The sequence below is a fragment of the Coffea eugenioides genome, chromosome 1, assembly GCF_003713205.1.
Source record: "Coffea eugenioides isolate CCC68of chromosome 1, Ceug_1.0, whole genome shotgun sequence".
Taxonomy (NCBI): Eukaryota; Viridiplantae; Streptophyta; class Magnoliopsida; order Gentianales; family Rubiaceae; genus Coffea; species Coffea eugenioides.
The window spans coordinates 41,542,416-41,564,291 of record NC_040035.1 but is presented as its reverse complement, the minus strand read 5'-3'; the positions used below and the strand labels follow the sequence as shown (position 1 = coordinate 41,564,291).

At 36.3% G+C, this 21,876-nt stretch overlaps 4 protein-coding genes and 1 pseudogene across 4 annotated transcripts; 3 read left to right on the top strand and 2 right to left on the bottom strand.

Annotated features, from left to right (window-relative positions):
• Positions 1-13: 13 nt before the first annotated feature.
• LOC113772902 lies at positions 14-3,626 on the top strand (annotated as a pseudogene).
• A 2,810-nt stretch (positions 3,627-6,436) lies between these two features.
• Positions 6,437-8,356, top strand: LOC113772893 (peroxidase 60-like). Its single transcript, XM_027317397.1, has 4 exons — positions 6,437-6,667; positions 6,786-6,965; positions 7,494-7,653; positions 7,941-8,356. The coding sequence occupies exons 1-4, from the start codon at positions 6,437-6,439 to the stop codon at positions 8,354-8,356; spliced, it is 987 nt and encodes a 328-aa protein (XP_027173198.1).
• Positions 8,357-9,642: 1,286 nt separating this feature from the next.
• Positions 9,643-11,182, top strand: LOC113760694 (NAD(P)H-quinone oxidoreductase subunit N, chloroplastic). Its single transcript, XM_027303375.1, has 4 exons — positions 9,643-10,131; positions 10,345-10,461; positions 10,553-10,638; positions 10,796-11,182. The coding sequence occupies exons 1-4, from the start codon at positions 9,730-9,732 to the stop codon at positions 10,857-10,859; spliced, it is 669 nt and encodes a 222-aa protein (XP_027159176.1). The 5' UTR covers positions 9,643-9,729; the 3' UTR covers positions 10,860-11,182.
• Positions 11,183-11,374: 192 nt separating this feature from the next.
• Positions 11,375-12,176, bottom strand: LOC113751367 (putative germin-like protein 9-2). The gene has a single exon (XM_027295357.1). It carries the CDS (start codon positions 12,157-12,159, stop codon positions 11,533-11,535), a length of 627 nt encoding a protein of 208 aa, XP_027151158.1. The 5' UTR covers positions 12,160-12,176; the 3' UTR covers positions 11,375-11,532.
• Positions 12,177-19,658: 7,482 nt separating this feature from the next.
• Positions 19,659-21,421, bottom strand: LOC113761554 (ATP synthase subunit epsilon, mitochondrial). Its single transcript, XM_027304605.1, has 2 exons — positions 21,110-21,421; positions 19,659-19,961 (listed from the first exon to the last, which is right to left on the bottom strand). The coding sequence occupies exons 1-2, from the start codon at positions 21,291-21,293 to the stop codon at positions 19,933-19,935; spliced, it is 213 nt and encodes a 70-aa protein (XP_027160406.1). The 5' UTR covers positions 21,294-21,421; the 3' UTR covers positions 19,659-19,932.
• Positions 21,422-21,876: the final 455 nt, after the last annotated feature.

Here is a 21,876-nt window from a genome sequence, read left to right as displayed (position 1 = left end):
AATTATACAAAAAATGTCGAAAGGTGCTGCAGTAACACTAGCCTTAGGCTTGGTTTTTGTGGGCTTGTTGGGGCAGTGCTATGGTGCTTCATCACCGTTGCAGGTAGGGTATTATAAGGGGAAATGCAAAGGGGTCGATGTTGAGGCGATTGTTGGCAGTGTGGTGAGAACGTGGTTCTTTAAGGATCCTACAATTACTGCTGCTCTTCTCCGCATGCAATTTCATGATTGCTTTGTTTTTTTTTTTCCAACAAACGGTATCATGTTATAGATATTATCACTTGACCATACAAGGATTAGTTACAAAAAAGGGGATACTACCCTCAACTCTGTCCTAGCTAAATCAGTCAGCCAAATTGGAAAATCAGTTTCCCATTCAATATCATGTACAAGCTTCACAGCATATTGTGCTAATTGATGGCTGATGTGATTTTCAGTTCTAGGTATAAACACAAAGGAACATTTTTCAAAAGTTAGACTAAGTTCCTGCACATCTTCTAAGATAGTTGCAGTCGTGTAGTCATACTCCTTGCGTTTAGTAATCTGCTCTACCACTGATTTGCAGTCTGTATGGACTATAATTTGTGTCCAACCTGCTTGGGTAGCCATCAGCAGAGCATTTCTCACAGCCCGAGCTTCCACTTCACTTGCCGATCCCTTTCCCTGTGTGACAATTCCTTTTGCTTTCAAAAGCTGCCCTTTCCAATTTCTTGCTATAATCCCTTGTCCAGTCCTGACTCGTTTAGCTGATATCGCTGCATCGGTATACAGCCTTATCTCTTCCTTCCTTGGCCGCACTCTCCTGGTAGGTAAGGCATCATTCAGCTTCCCTGCGATCTCCTTCTGGTCTGTACTCCCTACCTGTTCAAACTCAAGCCATTCCTCCTGTGCTTTCCTTACTATTTTTACTCAAGCCATTCCTCATGATTGCTTTGTTAAGGTAAGAGAATTTTTGCTTTTCTCCCTTTGCCGTCCTTTTTCATCATCTTTCCTGGAATGCAAGTATACAAGTCTAATTCCACTTTTGCAGTGCCTTTGAAAGTGTTGTCAATTTCCATCTTGCATCTTGAATATTTATTTCTAGGACATTGTTCTTTCTTCTTCGTCTTTTTTTTTTTTCTTAATAAATTTTACGTGTGTCCTGATAAAATCAAACAGGGGTCTCATATTCACTTAAATAATGTTCTTACCGGCTAAGTTGAATCTATGAGAATTCAAATAAATAGAATGATTTTCATAACATAAGCTTCCATTGATCTTTATTACTCTTATCATAGTGCATGTGCTTGTAGAAAAATGCTCCATATCTTAAGGTCTTGACTTCGCCATTGCATATAATCTTATGTCGTTGTTACGTGCATGCATTGCTCTCGAGTTCGCCAGCGTCATTAATATCAATTGGGACTAATTGACATGCATACAGAACTTTAAGGGGTAAAATTTCCAACATATCGTAAAAACTCATCGTGCACAGTTAGAATGATTAAAATAAATTGATTGAGAAAAAAATATATTGAATAAATTTTATATACATTGACAGTGTATACATTATCACCATTACATTCACGACACATGTACAAAAGTTGGATTTCAAATTCAAATTTTGCATAGTTACCATTCATCCAATGCTAACGATGTATACACTATTATTAGTGTAGGAAAGATTAATCCAAATATATTAGGTTGGTTGTTGACTTTCTGCCTATGATTTAAAAGGGTTGTGATGCATCTCTTCTTCTGGATGGAAGCAACAGTGAGAAAACTGCAATACCAAATTTAAGTGTTAGGGGGTATGATCTTATTGATGCGGCAAAGGCAGCTGTTGAGGCCATTTGCCCTGGTGTGGTCTCCTGTGCTGATATCATTTCAATGGCTGCTAGGGATGCGGTTTCCATGGTAAGATAATTCTTTAAGAGTTGTTTTCATTTTTCTAAATTAGTCAATTCCGGCTATATGCCTTTATTATCAAAAAAAGTCACTTAGAGGTGCTGACATTTGCGTTTGACTTGTACATTTAGCTCCAAAGAAGTTGACTAGCTATACAAAAAAAAAACCATTACAAGTCTAAGGTGGTAGTTAAAAATTAAAATAAGCGTTGAGTTTTAAGAACCTTAGAAAAATAATTGCTAATTTCATTTCTTGGACCAACATTTCTTTATTATTGTTCTTCTATTGGACAGTATCTTAATAGAATTACTCTTGCTTTGGTAAATGCAGAGTGGAGGAGGACGGTACCCTGTAGAAACCGGAAGGAAAGACGGCACGTGTCGCTTGCCACGCTTGTGAACCTGCCGCCACCCTTTATATCGGTTTCGGATTCTATCAAAGCATTTCAGCAGAAAGGGCTTAATGTGGTGGACATGGTTTATCTTCTTGGTATATACTTCATTTTGCAAATCTAATCAACTTTTCATTTTTTTTTAACTCTCCCATCTCTCGTCACATCTTTTCCACCCTCAACTGCCTTGCACAGGATCTGAATCCTAAATTTGACAACAGGAAAAACTCTAAAATCCTTCCGTAATCATTAGGCCAATCCTAGTGAATAATCAAGTTTTCATTGCTTTTTTTTTTTTAAAAAAAAAAGTTTCATTTGAATTCTAAATACATTCTGAATTTGCTGTTCTTGACAATCAGATTGTGAGTAACTGAACTTATTGTGTCTTTTGAATTTAGACCCTAGATAATGCCTTCCCTTCATTTGTTTGTATACATGCATCTCATTAAACTTGACAAGAATTATTAACATGCCATTAGCTTTATTAGAAGAAATTGTCATTTTACTATAAAATCAATTCATTTGAGAAAGTTTCATCATCTAATCTCTTTGCAAAATACTGGGATGGTACACCAATTGAGAAAGTTGTGATAAAATCTATACCCGCACAATTAATGGTGAACCGGCTTCCTTTCATTTCAATTTTTCACATGTCACTAACATCAACCACGAAATTGATTGTGAATGGTTTGATTAAACTTAAAAACATTTTTGAAATCTTATATTTCATAAAGAAACTAAAAACAGTCTTATAATCTTATATTTCATGATAAGTACTCACGCCTTATTATTCTAATGGCAAAATCCTTTTTTTTTTATTTAATGCAAATAGATTTAGTTATTCATTATTGGGGAAAAAAATCTTATTCGAAATATTTCCTAGGTGACTATAACTAATCTCAATTCTTGATTGAACCAAGGTGGGCACACCGTGGGAGTTGCTCATTGTTCCCTCTTCCAAGATCGTCTCTACAACTTCCAAAACAGTGGCCAACCAGACAATACCATGAGCCCTTTGCTGCGATTTTTCCTGAGAATCAGGTGTCCTCAAAATGCTACAGTTGATAACACAGTCAATCTGGATCAGAACCCTTTGAGCTCTTTAATTGTTGACAACTCCTATTACAAGCAAACAAAATTGAACAGAGGAATTCTGCAAATTGATCAACAACTGGCCCTGGACCCATTGACCAAGGACATTGTAACTGCAATAGCAACCAGGTTCGATTTCTCCACAAAGTTTGGTCAAGCCATGGTTAAAATGGGTGCTGTTGAAGTCCTAACAGGAAACCAGGGGGAGATTAGGAGTTCTTGCAGGGCAGTTAACAAAAAGGGCAAGGGACAATGACACCAGTGGTAACCAAGAAAAATGAATTAATAATGACGAAAATGGTAACACAGGAGGGAAATGGAACAATAAAGAGAATACAAAGCACTAGACAATATGTTCTACTGTGCTCAGATATTTATTTTCCCTTTTTTTCCAATTCTCATTTTGTTGCTGATATGTTTCTTTGAATTTTTTTATGGTTAATTTTGTTTTCCCTTCATTCCAAAATTTCTGATTTTAGAATTTCTCTTGATTAGTGATGCATTAGACATTCTCTTTTTTTTTTTTTGGGGAACTGTAATGAGGACACAGTCCAATATAAATAACCTTTAATTATATAATTTTCTTAATTTATATCTGATTAATGATGCCATCAGTATTTTGTGGACGTGTAACACTGCCACAACCAAATGTAAAAAACAATAACGTCTTGACCCTTTTTTTTTCTAAAGAAGATCAATCAATAGTGGTTCCTTGCATATTCTCATGATGATTTAAACTCGCGATCTATCAGTTATACGTGAAGCATCTCACCAATTAGACCGTACTTTGTTGTCTAATATCTCGACCTTTAATAAGAAATATTTCCTACTATCATTGAAATTTTGATATATGCGATTACGGTTCCAAAAAATGTCATAGCACGTTCAACCAAATTCAAAATCAGCACTTGCTATAAAACAATAGTATAAAACTTCAAAAAAAAATAATAGAGAAAGTGAAAAAGATTTGGAACCGTTTTTATTAAATAAATCCAGAAAACGTTGATGCTATGTGAACCTACAAACAGGAAGATGGATCACATTCCTGCCTCATAAAATTTAGAATGAATTTCAAGATTTAAAAGTAACATAAAAAACTTGTCAGTGGCCAATACACACGTCTTAATTAACGGAATTTCCTGTCATTCAGCAGCTATGCTTTTTAATTTTGAGATAAGATTGTTCCCCGCTCACTTCATTGGTTTCCTGTAGTGTTATATAAATCCGTAATGAATACTCCGATCCTATGGGGAAAAAAATAAAACAATAAAAACATTGGCTTGTAATTATTGTCATTAATTGCCTTTGCAAAAATTACAAGGACAAAAGATGCTACTGGGAGAAGAATAGAAACTATTGGTCAAGAACTGATTATCATTAAATGTGAATTTACTTGAACTAAATATTAATCTTCATCTCACTATTTGTATGTTGTTAATCATTTGCAGTCCGTAGGGAGTTACAGTTCTTAGGTATCCATCCCACGACCAATGTGAGTTACTTGTGTAATCATAAAATGGAAAAAGAAACAAAGTACTTATTGTCACTATGCTATTCTTTGTTGCCAATTCATCATCCTTCTCATCTAGAAGGTTAAAAAGAAAGAAAAATGGCATCCTCGTTATTCTAGAAACAGAATAAAAAATTGAAAAATGATACTTAACTTTTCGCTAATTAGACCACTTCATTCTAATATTTTTACAATATACACAAAGGAGATAGATAGAGCGCGATTAACAACAAGCAAAATTCTATACTAAGCGATATAAGCGAAAGAAACAAACTAGTGGATAACCCACCTCTTTAATTTTATGAATTTTTATATTTGTGTCTATTATTTGATAATGTCGCACTTTTTATAATTAAGTGAATTCAACAACAATACAAGATTAAAAATGTTGTTGTTACGCACTTTATTATGGCACATTACATGTCAATAATAGGTCCACACAATATGTACAAAGGGAAAAATTTCCAAATTTGACAACCAAATTTGAAAAAACTCAAATCTAATAAAAAAAATTAAAAAGATTACATAAAACTCCCACTAGTGAGTGAGTTTTCTTTCCAGATTACCTGATGTAAACTACTTGAATAATAGGTCCACAGATTCCGCAATACCATATCAACGTTTAAGATTGCCTTGGTGCTTATTTTTGCAAGCCTTGCTACATCATCTCCATATGCCAGCCATCCCTTGTCCATTTTTTTTTAATAAGGAGCCCTCTCGTCCAGTACTTTGTTGCATGCCAACACTTAGGTTGAGATTTTTTTTAATGTAAATAGAAGGAATCGAATTCGAAACCTTTCATTCACACACTCTCTCTCAAACCACCTAATCTAATCCTCCCCATAGGTCGAGTTTTATAACAAAGAGAAAACGGTAAAGGCAAATCTTTGTTAAATGTTCGGTTTAATGATTTATTACACATAACCTTCTTTAGCTGGCGTAATTCCTACAGTCCTTCCAACTTCAAGGGTACGGGATCCATGCATAGAGAACCATGAATCTCCACGATCATCATTCTTCAGCAAAGATAATTAAGTCCCAATAAATCATTAAACAAAACCAATTTCTCCAGATTGATGACTTCCGGGAAAACCTGTCCCTGCAGAAATAAATAATTCCTCAATTTTGTTGACTAGAATTACTTATAACATATTAAAAAGGGTTAATGCTCTAAATCATTAAACAAAACTAATTTCTCCAGATTGATGACTTCCGGGAAAACCTGTCCCAGAAACAAATGATTCCTCAACTTCGTCGACTAGAATTACTTAATTATAACATATTAGCATGGGTTAATGCTCCCTAATCCCGTGTACTTTCGTGCAACTAACCATCTGGTTGTCTGTTTACATGAATGCACGTTCTATATATTATACTAATTAATCAATTGATTCCTTCTTGACTTCATAGAAATGGTTGTGCCAGGCATGCATTCCAACCTACCTACATTTCCTTCACTCACTCTTTAAATAGATGGCATATATCTGCATCTAAATTCGCAAAGGGAAAAAAAAAAACAGGAATTACCAAAAAAGAAAAACTAAGAGCTGAAAAAAATGTCGAAAGTTGCCTCTGTAGCACTGGTCCTAGGGTTCATTTTTGTGGCATTCTCCGGCCAATGCTACGGGGCTTCACCACCACTTAAGGTTGGTTTCTACCAAGGAAAATGCAATGGTACGGTTGATGTTGAGGTGGTTGTTGGTGGAGTTGTCAAAACATGGTTCTCTAGCGATTCTACAATTACTCCTGCTCTACTAAGGATGCAATTCCATGATTGTTTCGTAACTGTACGAAGTTTCTTCTTCTTTATTTACATTTTTGATCTTTTGGTAAATTTCTCATTAATTATGCTGGCAATTTGGAAAACATTGTGTTGATTGTTGACGTTCTGACATTGTTTACAAGGGTTGTGATGCATCTCTTCTTCTGGATGGAAGCAACAGCGAGAAAACTGCAATACCAAATTTAAGTGTTAGGGGATATGGTCTTATTGATGCGGCAAAGGCAGCTGTTGAGGCAATCTGCCCGGGTGTGGTCTCCTGTGCTGATATCATTTCAATGGCTACCAGAGATGCTGTATCCCTGGTAAATAGATATACGTACCCTCTCTCTTTAATTTTTCTATTTCTGAAAAGTTACATACCATGCATAATTCTCAATTAGACAAAACTAGAAAAGATTAACTAGAACCATTAGACTCCTAGCGAAGCTCAAATTAATGTAGCATAACTACGATATCACGTACAACTACGTGCCATGAATACGTTAAACTCTTACTTTTAATTAAGATTGAGATTACAAGAATTAGAAGTTTTGAGTTGAAGTTTCGCGACATGTGAATTTCGTTTCATGATACGTCATTGTTCATTCCACCAATTGTGAGTTTGTTTGAAATGTTGTTGAGTTATAATGTATTAGTGTTTAGTCGCAATCTGATTATGTGTTGCTCAGGATCTTATAAAAAAAAAATTGCTAATATTATTAGAACTCTACCTTTTACCCTCTCTGATTTGATGCTTTACCACGTAACATGACCTGGTTTAGCATGAAATCATCTCTCACCAAGCTCAACGTGGGCAATATTGATCACTCAATTAATTCCTGTAAATGCAGAGTGGAGGAGGGCGATACATTGTACAAACTGGAAGGAGAGACGGGACAGTTTCGCTTGCAAAGAATGTGAATCTCCCAGCTCCTTCAATATCAGTCTCAAATTCCATCAATGCATTCTCCAAGAAAGGGCTTAGCGTAGTGGACATGGTTTATCTTCTTGGTAATTACTTCACATTTCAAACTGCATGCGAATTCTACTCCACATATATTGGACATGCAAATTTTGAAAACTTCTACTGCTACTAATTAGTAACAAGACCTTCTTTACTAACATAGTAGCAATTTGACACTATCCCTTAAAAAAATGCACAAGCTGCTTGTGAGTGTAAATTTATCCCCAAAAAATTTGTATATGGACTCGAGCAACAAATCTAAAAGTTGATCAGAATAGAAATGGAAAGTATCAGAAGGTTGATTGATTTTTTTTTTTTTTTTGTTTATATAAAGGTGGCCATACTGTGGGAGTTGCTCATTGTTCCCTCTTCCAAGATCGTCTGTACAATTTCCAAAACAGTGGTCAACCTGATAATACCATGAGCCCATCGCTATTATTTTTCCTGAGAACGAGATGTCCTCAGAATGCAACAATTGATAACACAGCTAATCTTGATCAGAACCCTTTGAGTTCGTCAATTGTCGACAACTCTTATTATCAGCAAATAATGTTGCACAGAGGAGTTCTTCAAATTGATCAAGAATTGGCACAGGATCCATCAACCAGGGGCTTAGTAACTGCAATAGCAAAGGGGGTCGATTTTTCCACTAAGTTTGGTCAAGCCTTGATTAATTTGGGTGCTGTCCAAGTCCTCACAGGTACTCAAGGACAAATTAGGACGTCATGCAGGGCAGTCAATACGAAATGACAAAATCGACAAGTTTTTCCAAAAAAAAAAAACTTCCTGCAAAATTTTGTGTTTTTTTTTTCATTTCTAAATTTCATATTGTTCCATCTGGTTTCTTCATTCAAGAATGTGTAATATTCATGATTTTTTCTCCTTTTAAAATTGATGGATGATGTATTTCAATTATGTACTTTAACAATGTTTCTGTCCAATACAAACAGCAATAAACTCTAAACTTACGTTTGCATTTGTTACATTTTCAACTTATTTCCTTTGAAAGCTTCTGCTGTGGTATCGTGGGACAATTAGATATAATTTGCAAAATTAAATCTTCATTTCAGATTAAGAATATGGCCAACTGTAGCCTTCGACCGACTTCTATAGTTTATGGTTTGAAAATTTTTTCTTCTCAGGCACAAAACAAACTATAGCCGAACATTTCTTCGACCAATTTCTACAATTTGTTAGAGTTCTCTTTTTGCAGTTACAATTATTTTTCTAGGTTCAATCCATCAAAATAAATATCTTATTTAAGGAAAACCCGTTAAAGGACCACAACAAGAAGAATAAAAAGACTAGTGGATAAGCTCAACATACAGATATTAATTACAAAATTTATTACTCAATTAACATCAACTTGTTACTTCGAGATCAAGAAACGGTAATCCAAAATTCGTCCTTGACATCCATAAAAGGAGCAAATTGAGATTATGTGCTACTCCCTCCGTCTCAAAATTTTGGTTACACTTTGGGAGTCTAATTTTTTATCAACAGTATTTTGATTGTGATGTTTGGATTTTTCTTTTCAATCTTATACCTAAATTTCAAATTTTAAATTTGAATGTACCATGCATTTGACTTAAAGTAGGAACAATACTGGAAAAAAATACCAAAAAAAGTTTTTAACTTTCTACACATGACAAACGCCTTAGAACATTCTAAAATGAAAAGTGGGACAAAAATTTTGGGACGGAGGGAGTACTTTGCAAGACCAAATTGAGACTTTTTCACTTTTGAAGCGACCAAATTAAGATATTTAAGTACTTTGGAGGGCCAAGATGATATTCTGTAGAACCTCGTAGGACCAAAACGTAATTAACGCATAAATCTATTTGACATGTTGTTCTAAATTGTAATGGCAGGCCACCACAATTGCGTACCACAAACTCCACCTCATCTCATCTAAAGGGCACGGCACTGTTAAATTACATTAAAATTCCTACGCAAAATGTGGTACCGGTGCCAGTGACACGACACGCTCAGTTTACATATTGTCCAATTGTGCCAAAATCAAATGTCCCTTATCTTGATTCTCCACCATATAATTCTGAATTCAACAATAGGGTACGCTCAGCCACATCCATATTGTACATAGCAAACATTTCGGTACAAAAATGGCATGGTCAGTCTGCTCATACCATGGAATTCTGCTACCTTCATCCACACCTGAGCAACAAAGGCTAATTTTCCCCAGCATGACAACAAGCACATTGAATATGAGCAGAAAGCAGACAAATATTGGAGGTGGTGGAGGGCACTGTGGGAAGACAAATGTTGCATGTAATGTTAGTCTAGAGGACTTCATTGGAGGCGATCTTCTCAAGTTTGATTTAGGCCAATGGTTATCAGATGTTGAAGAGCACAAAGCCTTAGCCATCTACTCTCCCCATGAGGGTGGCTATGAGGGTCGCTACCTCAACAGGCTAAGATATCAAGGCTATTATTTCTTGGACCTCACCGCTCGTGGACTTGGTGATCCTGAGACCACTCTCACTAAATTTCACCCTGTTTGTCCGGTAAGCCCTTTTTTCTTTTTTAATTTAACACTGATTGGTTGAAAAGAAAATGTATTGTTAGCTTGAGTCCCAAAAAGGGCAAAACTTATAGTCTTGACCCTTGTTTTAGTTTACAATTTCCTCTTCTTTTTCTTTTTTATTGTTGACATTTTAATTTAGTGTGGATGAGATTTTAATATAATTGGAATTCTTGGAAATACAATAATGTTGCAGCCGCATGTAGGGAAGCAGCCAATTGCTAGGTGGTATTTCCCACCAGAAGTTGATTATAGGCTCTCGTTACTTCCACCAAATGCCAAAGGACTTGTGGTTTGGATAATTGAAGCAAAGGTGAACAGAAAATCTTTTGCTCTTGATAGTTAAGACTCCAATTATTTGATGAATTTTCAGTTAAAGTTATTAATTGGCTTGGATCTTCTAGGTTTTGTCAAAGGCTGAACTGCAGTTTCTTGCATTACTTCCTACTTTGAGGCCTAGAGTCAGAGTGATTGCAGAATGTGGAAACTGGTAAACTAATCCACCTTAATCGCTCTGTTTATACCTCCTGATATTTTTTTTTTAAGCAAGGCTTTAATCTCCTTTAAAGAGAAAGAAATCACAATGTTTTATAGGGACGTTTGTAATCTTTATTCGCTATTAATTTATTAATCTATACATGGTGCAGGAGGAAGTTCATGTGGAAACCTCTCAAGGAAATTGCAGGATTACCAGCACAAGAGGGACCATAATCCCCAGTCAATAGGATTATTGCTACTAATATATACTGCAACAGGTTCAATGATCAAAATCAGCATAAGGCCCCATTTTACCTAAAATTGGCCTTTCATGGAACGTTCCAAATTTGGGGGTTCATTGAAAATAAAACATTTTGTAGCGTAAGATAATAGAATGTAACCGTTTATGTAATCCCAGTTCAAAAAAGATACGCTGCTGACATTCTTTTCTGGCTTGCATATGCATGCAACCTCGTATGTACTTGTTTATAAATTGTTTTGCTTCATCCAAGATATCCGATTAAGGAAATATACATCAAGAGTTGCATTGGTGACCACCATTTTCTTTAGCTAGCTCATTGGAACCTTTAATACCGTGCGCTTTTATCATAAACTAGCGGCAGTACGTTTATATTACCTTTTCTTGAGGGTCTATTTTGAGTTCTTGATTGAACCCGAATGCTTCGGTTCCTTGATTATGGGACCATTAGACCTTTAATAATAAATATTGGAGACATTCATATTGGGAGATTAAAAACAGTCGTGTTGTAGTCAAATTCATGACAAATTCTTACGCATAGGATCTGACCTATGAGATATGACAGGATCCCAACATTTATATTGGGAATTTATTTACTATATTTTAGTACTAAGGGGCTGCAAGGATCAAATTCAGCATCGAGTTAAGCTAAAACCTGGGTGTTGCAAGACCACTCTTGAGTTTCTGAATGGTAGGAACATCAGTCTTGAATATCTTTGCGAGAATTGCATCATCAATACCAGTTGCAAACAAAGTTGTAGGAAGTGAAACTTCTCCAGGACTGGCACTACCAAAGAAAGAAACAGCTGACGCTGATGCTCTAGCAAGAGCATTGTACTGATAGTGTACTAGTCCCTTTGGGAACAGAAACACATCCCCAGCTTGAAGGGGTTTTGTGTAGAGCTTGTTAGCGGTATCCACAAGACCAACCTCAACCTTGCCTTTGGTGACAAGAAATAGCTCAGAAGCACGAGGATGAATATGAGTTGGATATGCGCTAAGTGGAGGGAAAGTATAAACAGCAAGTGAAACACCTTGGCCATTAAGAGCTGGGAACTCATCCATTGTGACATCGGTTTCTCGTGCGTCTGGACCTCCGTTTCCAGTTGTGTTAAGATGGTAGGTAAAGAAGTCACTGGTGATCTCACTTCCAGTCAGATTTGATGGCACTATGAAATCTGTTAAAGTATCCGGATCTCGTGCTATGGCCATCCAAGAATTGGCGAAGATAGCCAGAAGGCTTAGCAGAGTAAACTTGAATGAAAACGAGGCCATTGTGAGCAGGTTACAAGTGATGGTATTAGCAAGTTGATATGGGTTGCACTTGCACTCTTGCAGGGACACAACACTTGGCCATCAATTTATAAGTCCATAAGCGCACACTGCCCTATGGTGGAATTAATTTTCACTGCTTGACTGAGATTTCCATTTCCTCTAAAATTGTGCTACAGCTAAAACTAGGTTTCTAGCAAGCCCGTTGCCAGATTAATTTTCACAGCTTGACTGACATTTCCATTTCCTCTAAAATTGTATAGTAGCTAAACCTAGGTTTCCAGCAAGCCTATACACCTTCTGCACAATTTCAGGGTTAGAATTTGTGACTTCTCTACAGATTTTTCTAAATTTTGTAGCACTAGGATAAATAAAATAATTGTTGAATAAGTCTAGTTTTTCGGAGTCATTCCACATTTTTAGTATTTGGTTATTTTTAGTTTGTCGAAATTTTCAAAATTTCACAAATATGTTTTGGTTGAAATTTGCTAGGAGATATCTGTGGTTGGTTTGCTACCCTACCTCTATAGAAGAGAAAGTTGGTGAATGAAAAAGAGAGCCAATTTTTTGTAGCATTAACAGTTAAAGTGTTGTTTCTTAGTTTATACCCTAAATTCCAACAAATTGGTAGTCAAAATCTTTAAAGCGGTATTAAGAGCCTTTATCTTAAAGGTTCGTGATATTTTGTGAAGGGCATATATGGTGCGGATCTTTTATAGATAAAACCAAAATGGTGGGAGAAACTTTTGTGTCTAATGCTCTAACTTAGTAGTGAAATTTGCCAAATTTGGATCATAAAATTTTGAAACTATATGGTAATCAATGATCTTTGGGATCTAATAAAGAGGAATTATGTTCTAGCACTATTTGAAGATCCGATTAATACACAAATTAGAGATCATGGAGTTGCAGTTAGACAGAAATTGAAGGTCGGCATTCATACATCATTTTTTGATATCGTTTTCACAAGAATAATGGCTTATGTTATTTATGATTTAGTTGAGAATGAATTGTTCTTAATTAATATAAAAGAAAGAAATTTCACTTTGAATTGGCTGGATTTTGACAATTCTAAAGTGGAGTATGTTGAAATTGAGAATTTAGATCTTGAAAAATTTAGGAGGTGATTATTGATAAGTCCAAAGGTATCAAACTAATTCCTAATATTTATCAAGAATATAATTGTGATTTTTTTTATCTACAGGTATTGAAAAATCCTCAAAAAATTTAGACTATATTGTGACAATTGAAGAAAAGTCTAAAGATGACGATGATAACAAGGTTTATGAAGAGCCATGCGGAAATTTTGGGAATTTCATAATAATTATTTCATGTGTTTTACATTTTCTGTTTAGATTCAACTATTAGAGAAGGATATTCCACTTTGAACTTATGAAAATGTTATTTAGATACGTCAAAGAAACCATCTTTTATTTTGGAGTTTGATGCCAAATTAAAAGAAGTATTTTGGTGTAAAGCTAATCATCAGCTTGTACAAAAAGTCGAAAGAAAAAGCTTGTTGCAAGGCTAATTGAGAGTTGGGAAAATGGCCAATTTAGTCCCTATACTTTTTTTTACTGTCAATTTAGTCCTTACATAATTTTTTTGGCTAATTTAATCCCTATACTTATTATCGGTTCCAATTGAGGAACTCCGCGGCGGCGCCACCTTATAATTTCGATCAAACGTCTAATTGAGCACTTAAGCAGGGGTATTTTGGGTACTTCACTGTCGGGCTCCTTCTCAGAAGTAAAAAACAAAACCAAAAGTTACCAAAATGGTTCAATCTGAACAACAATAGCAGTAATGCGAAAATGGTAACAAAAATAAAATAATCGCAAACAATAAAAGTCGTCAATGGTCGCTAGCTAAATCTAATACAAGAAAGCCAAGGCAATCGACAAGAAAGTGAATGGCAACGCTGCTACTGCAAAAAATGGAGCAGAGTTTGGTGGAGGAGGAGCTGAGACACCAGCTGGAGAACCAGACGGAGATGGAGTGGTAGAGCCCGAAGGTGACGTGCTAGAAGAGCTAGAGGGTGGTGGGGTGGAAGAGCTGGAAGGTGGAGTTGCGCCGGTCGATGAAGGAGCAGGAGCGCCGGTCGACAGTGAAAATGTCTCAATTCCGATGAGCATCCCTCCCTACTTCTGCAGTAGTTTAAGAATCCCCTCAATTCTCATTGACTGAGTAATATACTCAAGAAATTTCGTACTTCGAATTAAGTGATGCGAAATGTGGGCTCTGCTACCGTTGTGGACATTTATAACCTGTTGTCTCCTTTAGAAATAATTCTCTTTTTTCTTTTTTCCCTTAAATAGTCTTCTGCTTTCTTAATATTTATGGAATGTGAACATTGCATGTTCTAGTGGGCTCAATGCCGAAATCATTTGATACCAATCATCTTAAAGTTGTTGTTTCCTTCCACTGGTCATCCAGTTTTTGTTTGCTATGTAGCAAAGCACAGAAAATTTCTTATTGCCCATAGCCTCAGAGACAAGGCCGGATGGAGGCCTGGTGGGGGCCGGAGTTGGTGATGGAGTGGCAGCAGTTCCAGTGATGTTGATGGCTAGCTTTTGGCCGAGTGAGCAGTGTCAAGGGAAGGTGCATATGTAGAAATGTTGACCTGGGTTGGTCAGGGTAATTCTGGTTGGACGGGTGTTCATTGTGGTTCCGGTGGCAGAGGTGTTGCCGGAATCATAGGCTGACTTTGATGTCCAGTTGTAAAGTTGAACGCTGCATTATTAATGCAATATTGCGAAATAGATACATGTCAGTAACCAACAGAAAATTTCTTGCAAGATTTCAGTCGATTTCAGTCGATTTTTGCAAGAAAATGTTGAGGTTTTAGGTTTGGGTTTTTTTCAGTGGTGGTGCGCTGGTAACTTTTGGTTTTGTTTTTTACTTCTGAGAAGGAGCCCCAGCAGTGAAGTACCCAAAATACCCCTGCTTAAGTGCTCAATTAGACGTTTGATCGAAATTATAAGGTGCCGCCGCCGCGGAGTTCCTCAATTGGAACCGATAATAAGTATAGGGATTAAATTGGCCAAAAAAATTATGTAAGGACTAAATTGACATTAAAAAAAAGTATAGGGACTAAATTGGCCATTTTCCCTTGAGAGTTTTACAAAAGTCAAGAGAGTTTTTCAGGTTGCAGATATTTTCCAAAAGTCTTGTCCAAAACAAGTTTGATAAGACAATTGAAAATCTGCAATATAAGTAACAAAGAGGAATATTGTTAGAATATGCAACTTCTCTACAAATTTTTTTCTGAATTTTCTAGCACTAGAATAAATAAAGTACTTGTTGAATAAATCTCTAGTTATTAGGAGTTTTTCTACATTTTCAGTATTTGGTTATTTCTCATTTGTAGGAATTTTCAAAATTTTGTTGAAATTGTTTAGGAGATTTATCAGATGATGATGTTGAGTTGTTAACAAGTATTTTTTTTTGTTGAGATTTGTCGGGAAATATTTGTGATTGGTTTGTTATTCTACCTCTATAAAAGGAAAATTGATGAATAAAAAGATGACCTATTTTTTTATAGGATAAATGTTGTTTCTTAGTTCATACTTTGAATTCCAACAAATTAGTATTCAAAGTCTATAGCTTTTAGCATTGCTACAAGTCTAAAATTGTTGGAGCTTCCCGCGTAGGCCGAGCTTTTAGAAAAACAACAACATCAGCATTAATTTGATTTTCGTCTTCACAGTCGTAGTCAAACAATTAATCCAGCATAAACAAGCCAAATAGTTTAATTATCTTTTTTTTTTTTTTTTCAATTGAAGCTCAAACTGGGAACAACATTTAAAAATCACTAGTAGTAGCTAAACCATTAAGTGGCCTTTGAGAAAAAACTATGGGAGAAAAAATGTAGTAGAGCTTCCATTGTCAAGGTTCAATAAAGGGCAGAACCATTTCTCGCTTTACCCTAGCTCCTACACTAACGTTAAGTTTGGGAGTTTTGGATAGAAAAGAGAAGAGGGGAAAACTTAAGTTATGAGAGAAGAGAAGGGATTGTTGTGTTGTTTGGGAGTTTTGAGATCTAGTGAAATAATTTTGGATATAAAAGTCATTAAATATTTGTTCAAGACATTTTTAAGGATAAAATAGGTATTTTAAAGAACTTTTATAAGCTTCCTCCAACTTTCTCTCCAATTTGGGAGGAAAATTTTTACTTACTATTTATCCTCTTAAATCCTTCCATTTCTCTTCTTTTCTTTCCTAATAAAAACTAACAAACGAAGGAAATGCTCACTTTCTCTTCTTTCCCCTTCTTTTCTCTCCAAATCATCCACTCCCAACTGTTTGGATCATTGCATAACTGAGCAGGACAAAGAATAATCTACCCCTTCTATCCACTGAAAGTATCATACATTAATATATTTTGAAATATTCAAAAATATTTGTCATCTTACTAAAATTAAAGTTACTTTTTATCTTTATTTTCAATTAATGTTATCTCCATCTTTATTTATATTTCAGAGGGCGACTTGAAAAATAAGTTCACTAACATCGCTATCAAGTTACTATTCTTAAAAATTTGAAATCCGAAATGCGACAAATAATTTGAGACGAAAGGGAGTATTTTTCTTGTTATTCTTATTGCTATCCATTACAAGTTTGCTTTGAACCCTAGCCTGTCCTAATTCCTTCTTATTTAGCTTGGTCAAATCAGTAGTATGTCCAACTTTAAATTCATAGCCACCCTATGGCCAGCTACCTTAGTTGAATTGAAGACACCCTATCTATATATCATAGATGTGAAGAATGGAGAAAGATATATGGCATAGGTTGCTTCTTCAATGCAGAAGAAGTGATGTAGCTTCTAGTAATGTAGAAAGCCAATGAAATAGAGTCGTCAAATAATTTGAAAGAATTAATAGAGAGAAACCAAACGGCCGGCCCGGGTAAGCCTGGAAAAGTAGCAGCATAGGACCGGCAACCAATTTTCGTGTGGACCATTTCGAATTTTCTCCTTTTCCTTCCTGCATGGGAAATAAGACATTGTACAATTTCTTTATAAAATAAACCCAAAAATGAAACTTATATATTCATTATATGCATTAAGCTTCCAAAATCTTGGAGATTTTTATGTTTCCAAGTTGAACTTATCTTTCATTTTGAACAGTGTTTAGTTTTGATAAATGAAGCAATTTTCTATTACAACAGAAATCAAAAGAAATGGTGAGTAGTTGGCATGAGTGAATGCAAATTTTTTTTTTTTTTTGGTAAGTAAGAATTTATTAATACCCAAGAACAAACAAGATAGGCATAACCACAAAAGAAATAAAGAAACTTTATTAATAAAGTTGAAAATTTATTGTCTAAAACAAATGAAGAAAGATGGCATATATAACCACAAAACTAAAAAACAAACAAAAATGTGACACTCTTACTGTGCCTCAGCTTTTCAGGAAATGATAAAACATGACCATTATAGCGAAATTTTCTACAGATAAATGTATTACACCACCACATGAAAGCGAAAACAGCCAAGGCTTTCAATTGCCAAAAGAAGAGATGAAAGAATATCCAAAGGGCTCTTCTTCCTTGGGTGCATATGATATTATACTCTGCCTTTTTCCCCCCATCTGATGCTTGAGTTTGGACTCTCTTTAGTTCCTCTATAGGCCAAAAAACTAGTAAGTGTTATTATAGTGAGTAGTTAAAGTAGAATTTCCCCCTTTTTTTTTTTGTGTTTTTAGGTAGTTTTGTCTAGTCAAATAACGATGTGTATGTTTCGAGGTTAGTTAACAAAATGCTTGCAGCACTGAAGCTCAGATTCTGGAAACTTGCATATTTTCCACCTCCATGTCTTATTTTATACATTTAAGGACTCCATGTCCTCCAAATTTCAATCTGAAAATTGGGTACCCGTACCATTTATCTTTTTCTTGTTTTGTGTAGCTTTTCTGGTAGCACATCCATAGGGGATAAAAAATTTTCTGATCAAATATTGCATGGATTGCTCCTACACCCATTCTTTAGCCACGTATTCCATCTTTTAGATGACAAAGCAAGAAGAACTTTCAATAATGTCCATCTGCATGGTTAGAGGCTTAGGATTTAATCTCTTGGAGCTTCCAATGTGCGCAGTTTTCACAAACACAAAATCAAGGAAGCTCAAATCATGCAAAACTAAATACTAGTATACTGCTCCCTTGAAGGAAAAGCTAAATGAAATAAAAAAACCAAATGTAACTTATTTATGCCTTGGCCTCATTAGGAACTCACTTTTGGCCTTTAAAAGCAAAAGGGATGCTCAATTACCACCCTGTTAGGTTGCAAAATTTTGAAGTTTAAGGTTTTACAAATCATAACTCATTATACTCGGGTAAATCATATGCAGGAGCATATTCTTTAGGGCATGTTGATCAGGTATGCTTTAAAAAGCGCTTTTCTACTGCATATGGTCAAATGGTAGTTTCTTAAGGAAGTTTAGGGGTTGTCCATCTGGCGAGTGTCAAGCTCATCAGGGTAAATGTGAGGCGACACCTGCCTTGGACAAGGACAGTAATTCAGTCTCAATATTTTGACAAGAAGTTGCAACAAAGAATGGAATCAATGGATTGAAGAATTCGAGATCTGCCTCTGACAAGGACTGTACTTCAGCCTGTTAGTATTTTGACAAGAAGCTGCAACATGGAATCAACGGATTATGGGGGTGTCTCGAAACAAAGGAAATTCTTTCACTCTGCCGTTTGGAGGTCATAACCTTCCAAAGTACGACAAACATATAGTAGTAGCATAACTCTCCGAGTAAAATGCATTTTGTTCCTATCACTTTTAACCAAATTTATAGGAATTTACGCAGCTAGGACGAACACATTCCATTCGTTCATTAAAGTTCTATATATGAGTTACGAGGATTAACACACACAGACACAGCGTCCACCCACTGCCGCATACAGAATACTGGCCCCGAGAATAGAATGATACAAGTAGCACATCTACCCAAAGGCGAAGGAGTAAAAATGTCAATGAAACTGATCAAAAGATGATGATTAAATCACTATCTATAGAACAGAATATATTCAACAATCAAATGTCTGTCTCCCCGTCTTTTCAACCCAGCAATTGGGACGCAAATTTAACACAAGGGGGGCAACAGGAGAAGCAGACAAATCCAATTTCAGCAACAAACATCACTGGAGAAACTCGCAAGCAACCATTAAGGGCAGCTTTTATGTCACATAATCACAGCCCACAGCCTCACACCATCATGACCAAAGAAGAAAATGCACAATCCCAAAAAAGAATAAAAAGATCACTACTCATTAACACAAAGGGAACAATAGGAGAAGAAGACAATCCATTTCAGCAACAACCATCACTGAAAGGAGGAGAAACTTGCGAATAACTATTAAGGGCTGTAGGAGCCTTCCTCCACTGCCAGGTTCAGGGTCCAATTCCTGTGCTTGATAGTTGGGGTGGAAAGGGGTGGAGGGGGGGAATTAAACGCTGCTTTCATGTTCACAGAAAACAGCCCAAAAACCATCATGACAATAAGGAAAACACAGAATTCCTAAAAGGAAAGAGTTTCAGAAGTCATCAACATTGACAATATGCGTTCCATTAAAACACCAGCACCGCATAAGATCAAGTCATAGCAGAAAGATTATTATGGGGCAATCTTCATGCAAAGCCCATTAAAAAAACATTCTAAATCCAAGGTCACCATAGACCCAGAAATAAAGATCCAAGTGACAAGTTAAACAACAAATTTCCAGCAAAAATGTTTTCATCGAAGACTTGGTTGGTACTGCAACTTCAAGGTCATTCTTCCGGAGTATCCGAGCGGATGGCTGATAGACAAATGAATAATTGAGTTAGACAATGGAAGAATTATGTCCTGTAAAGAGAAACATAAGACTGAAAAGATAATGACAGACTTAAATGCACAATGACATCAATAATTGCAATGCAATGAATTCATTGCAGCTGAACCAAAAGGAATGTCCAATCATCACACAAAACACACACTGCGGGCATACCACATAACACCTAGCATTCAAATCCTTCATCAAGTATAAACTACTAGTGCAAGAGTGTTATGGATTATACGAAGTGCCATCATGAACCAGAAATAAATGTAAGTTTCGTCAAGCCTTAAAAATATCGAAAATCAGGAATAGGAACTTGCTACAGTTGAAAAAGAATGTTGATAATCTGAAATTCAAACATATGGAGACAAGGTTATGCATCCTAGGATTGCCAAGGAGCCACAAAGTCGTCCAGCCTTTCAGTTGTACGTCTCAAGATGCATGATTCTGGCACAAGGACAACTTCTTTCTTGCTCTTCACATATAGCTTAAAGATAAAAAAAATGCTAAACACTTAAAATAAGAAGAGAGAAGCTCTTATGATCTGTATTTCATTTGCTTAAAGCATCATGCTGACCAGTAATCCTACTAGTGTTTAGAACAATGCATACATATCAAGTGTGAGTTGTTCTCAATTAGACCAATCAAACACAAGCTAGAATCAAATTCTCATGTAAAGTTCGCACCTTTGTGCAATTAGACCAATTTAAAAACAAACTAGAACAAATCTCACAGTCGCTTATGCCCTGCAATTGCTACAAGGTGAGCTTGAATTTCCAAAATGGGGGTGACTCAGCATATTATCACCAGAATCAACATCCTTATCCGCGAAGAAAACCTTAAAAAAACCCCTAAATTTAAAAGCCCGTCTCCAATTATCCCAAAAAACCCACCTATCATCCATTAAATTATCTAATTATACCAAAAACCCACTAAATTATCAAACTTGACCCCAAAAAGAACCAAAATAAAAACGAAAATAACAGATACGGACCACAGTAACATTTGATTCAACGAAAAATAACCAACATCGACCCGCACAGGAAACCCTAGATCCAAAGCATCCTGTGAAATTAATAACTGAAAAAGAGACAAAAATGAAAAAAGAGCCATGGGATTGGAAAAATTACTGGGCTTCTGAGGCTTGCCATCCACCCATTTGGAAACCGAGAAATGGACCTTCTCTCGGGTCAGAGCTTCGGTCCTACGGGGCTCCTTGAGGCAATTCCTGACCAAATTCGCGCACAAATTCGAATAGGTGATGTATGTCATCCCGGCTGCCCTCCAGAACGGCACCGCTGCATTTGACGCCATGGCCTGCTCTCTCTTTCTCTCTCCTTTCTCAGCTACAGACTCCAATATCCCTTAAAGCGACACCGTTTCTACCGTGGCTTCTTCTTTTTCTCAAACCAGTGAAGGAAATACGATACTACTGAACTGAATCTTACATATATAAAGCGAGAATCCGCTTGTGAACAGTGAAAAATGAGCCGGTTATGTCGTTATTTTTGTGACATTGAGGGGCATTTTGGTCTTTTACCATTCAGTGGCAATGGTTCAGTTGGAATTTCACAATTTTGGCAGTCAACAATTGCTGGTGGTTAGTGGGCGGTGGGCGGTCTTAGCTTTTGCTAGCAATTGCTGCTGGTTAGTGCCTCAGTGGGCGGTGTCTTGGCGCTGGATGGGAGTGGTTTTGCTGGAAATTCACCGCTCTCCACGTGTTGTTCTTCAGCAACAACAAGTTTAGCGGTGAATTGAGGTAAGATGCAAGAATCACCGCTCGAAAGCTTTGCAGTTTCCATTACAGTCTTTTCTTAGCCTGCTCTACCGGTCCTTTTTTCACCTCGTCATCTTCCAATTTGATTGCCTCCTCCACTGCGTTTTCGTCCATAATTGA